Here is a 3,795-nt window from a genome sequence, read left to right on the forward strand (position 1 = left end):
AATAAAACAAGAGCGAAAATAAAACCGATGTAAGAATAAGACATACACTTGCATATATACAGGGTGTATCATTTTAAGTGATTTAGCTGAATATCTATTAAAGTAAAAGAGATTGGAAAAATTGTTTCAGACAAAAGTTGTTTGGTTCGAAGCTCCCATACAGCACAAAATATTTTTAAAATATTTTTAAAATATTTTTGCGCAAAAGAACATATTTTAATTAAGTGTAACTTAATTAAAATGTACACTTATGTATATGTTGGGGTTTCTCTCTTTTTCGCAAAAATATTTATAAAAATATTTAATTAATAACTTAATTAATAGTTTAATCTTCTAAATTTTTGTATAGTTTTTTTTCTATGATAAGGATGAGTAAATACTTTTTAGACTGATAAGAAAAAACTTGCTAAATCTATATAATAATTAAGTTACTACACAAATGTTTTATATAAATTTTATTCTATTGGTATTATTAATTTTTAGGAAAGCAATTTGGATCCATAGTAACAAAAATTAGACTCGCGTCTCTTCTGTCAAAATATAAATTTAAACCTCATCCCCGGACAGCGAAGCCGTTCGTTTACAATGAGAAATCATTTGGTCTCGCTATAAAAGGTGGTGTTCACCTTATTATCGAGCAACAATAAAATAATTGCGACGATATAATTTTGTCGGTTCCACGTGACAAAGCGCAATACATCTTAGACAAATTTAACAACTATCACGAAAAATTGAAGTTTACTATTGAATTTGGAAAGGACCGTACTTTAAGCTTTTAGATCTGCAACTGCACATAATTAATGACACTGTTATCTTGGACTGGTATCACAAAGATACATTTTCAGGCAGATATTTGTCTTATTATTCGAATCATCCTGAGTGCCATAAAATCGGCACGATATACGGGTTGGTCGATAGAGCCATACTACTATATCCCACCCTGTATTCCAGTCCAAGAACATAAAATTGTGTATTAATATATTGAGAAGCAACTGTTATCCTTTGGATTTAATTTTCAAAAGAATTAATATAAGATTGAACATGTTAATCAACGGTAAACTGAATCATAAGGTGCGCGATAAAAATGAGGTGGAAGCTAATGACGATTGAAAATAGAAGAAAGATTATTGTAATGCCGTTTATAAACAATATTTCCGAAAAAACAGCTCATTTTTTTGACAAAAAAAAACACATAATAGGGTACAGAGTTCTTAACAAATTGAATAAATTCATAAAAACACAAAAAGACGTTAATGCATTGTGTTCGAACAATAATGTTATCTATAAAATCAACTGTAATGATTGTAATGCCTCCTATGTGGGGCAAACCAAACGGCAACTAAGAACAAGAATCAACGAACACAAAAACAATTATAAATTGGATCCATCAAGACATTCAGTTATCACGGAGCATATGTTGAGTTCGGATCACACATTTAATTGAAGTTTCTGGATATGTTAAAAAAAGATATAAAGATATATTTGATCAAAAATACAAACAATTTATCTAAACTTACATATTAATAACGAAATGATTTTGTTACTTATTGTAATACTTGCCATTTATTACTTTTTCAAGATATGTCATTTCGTTTACGGCATCATAGGTCAGACCACCATGCTTTTTCAATATTTCGTCAATTTCCTGACGAACTTTGTTTTGAATATCTTGATTTTCCGCTAATTTATATATAGCGACCATTGACGTCGCCGCGGAGGTTTCAAAGCCAACTAGGAAAAAGATAAAGCTTTGGCTAGTAGCTTCTTCCATGGTAAGTTTATTTACGGTTGCTGCAAGTGAATAAAATAATGTAGTTTTTTAAATGATCTGTTTAAAAAAAAATCTTAATTATTTATTTACAAAACTGCAACATGAGATAATAGATGTAAATTTTTAAGACATATAGGGAAACTGCGGGTATTAATGTAATATATAATATATATATATTTACAAAAATATATATTTACATGTTACGTCGGTCTTCTCATCATTGTCAGACTCAACCTCGTAGCCATTGTCCATCAATTGAATGAGAATATTCATAAAATCGTATCTTATTATTTCTTTATGCGCTCTTCTATTTTTTACACTTTTTCGAAATAGGTTCGTGAAAAAGGTGTTGACTGATCGGTCTATGAGGGGAATTGAAAATAAATCCATAATTCCAGGCATAGACATATTCAGGATAATTCTTGAAATTTTCATCCGTAAAATATTTTTGCTTTGTTTTCGATATTCATTATTTGATTCTTCAATGCAATTTGATTTTATACCAAATACCGTTGACATGATTACATCAGTGGTGTATCTGTTGGTCAAATTGGTAATTAATTTTTAATAACTTTTATCAAAATGTACGAAACATTAAAGATGTTATAAAATTATAGTATAAGAAATAACTTAAATGAATAAAGAAAGATTGATATATATAAAAATTAAGTTCAAAGAATTTCATTACGTGAATATGTTATTTATTCTCTTTTATTCTATAATATTTACACTTTTCGTCTTAAAAACAATATACCTTGCAAACATATCTTTCATTTCGACGGAATCTCTCATCTGTGCTTTGGTCTCCAGATAGTTTGTAAGTTCTTCCCCACATACCTTCACAATATCGAACATTTGCTTTAAATTTTCCGTAGTAAAAGTGTGTCTTAATTTTTGGCGTAAACTTTTCCATTTCTTTCCATTTATAAAAACCAAATTGTCGAACAATGGATTTATTTTTTCATTAATGTACAGGCCACGGTCGTGGAAACTTTCAAACTTTTTTGTCAATATTATTTGAATAATGTTCGGATCGGCGATCACCAAGATTGGTTTAAAAAGCAGATACACTCCAAAAATACGATGATCTTTATATTTTAAATAGACATCATGAGCATATACACCTGTTGATAAATTTTTCTTTTACATAATTCTGCGATTTTTTTTAAGTAAAAATACAAATAAAAACAGTGTAAATTATTAATAATTTAGTAAAAGTACAAACATATCTGTAATGATTATAAAAAAGAAAGTGATAATAAATTGTGGTATTTATATAAGTCATATAACGAATAGTACATATATAAGGCTTCCTTTCCATAAAAATTTTTTTTATTTAGTTGGCATATTGTTTCATGATGTAAAAATGATTTTTTGCAGAATTATATTGCAGATGAAAACATAACTTATCAATTAGTCATATATTTTTTGATTAAATATGAATAGAAATCTATCTGGGATTTATTCTACACACAATCCTAATTTACCATATTGCTATATTAAAAACTTTGTATTTGTAAATTACTTTTACTCTTAAATTTCAATTTTGTCATTTCTATCTAAATTATTTGTATATTTTATTTAATGAAAAATGTGGAGACATTCAAAAAAGTAATTATACACTCACATTGTCTATGTCAATATTATGAAAAGTAATAGAGGTACTCGCCTGCTTGCTTTCTTCTTGTCATGATGGCTGTCATGTTTCCCATTGGAAACGAAGGTGTAGGGTTAAATACATTTCTCTTTTTCCAGAAATTAAAACGGTATTTATAATATATGTATGTAATTGTCAGGGCAATGATGAAAGCCTCGATTGATTCAAAAAGTACCATAGTGGATTTGAAACAAGAGAAAAAACAACTTTTTTATAAAAAAAATAATAAGGAGATAGCGTACTGTCGACGCTCCCTATAACGATTCCTATAACAATCTCGCGCATAGATCTTATAAATATAAATAAAATTTATAAGCTCAAATAAAACAAGAGCGAAAATAAAACCGATGTAAGAATAAGACATACA

The 3,795-nt window shown here is 28.1% G+C and overlaps 1 protein-coding gene across 1 annotated transcript; it reads right to left on the minus strand.

The window, feature by feature from the left end:
• Window positions 1-1,552: 1,552 nt before the first annotated feature.
• Window positions 1,553-3,708, minus strand: LOC112454833 (probable cytochrome P450 6a20; the record flags this gene model as incomplete). The annotated part of the gene is made up of 4 exons (XM_025016429.1): window positions 3,441-3,708; window positions 2,526-2,895; window positions 1,969-2,309; window positions 1,553-1,791 (listed from the first exon to the last, which is right to left on the minus strand). Coding segments are annotated over exons 1-4 (1,116 nt in total), but the record flags the coding sequence as incomplete, so codon positions are not given.
• Between the last annotated feature and the right edge of the window lie 87 nt (window positions 3,709-3,795).

The sequence above is a fragment of the Temnothorax curvispinosus genome, unplaced genomic scaffold (assembly GCF_003070985.1).
Source record: "Temnothorax curvispinosus isolate PA1 unplaced genomic scaffold, ASM307098v1 QBEX01005432.1, whole genome shotgun sequence".
In the NCBI taxonomy this organism is placed as follows: Eukaryota; Metazoa; Arthropoda; class Insecta; order Hymenoptera; family Formicidae; genus Temnothorax; species Temnothorax curvispinosus.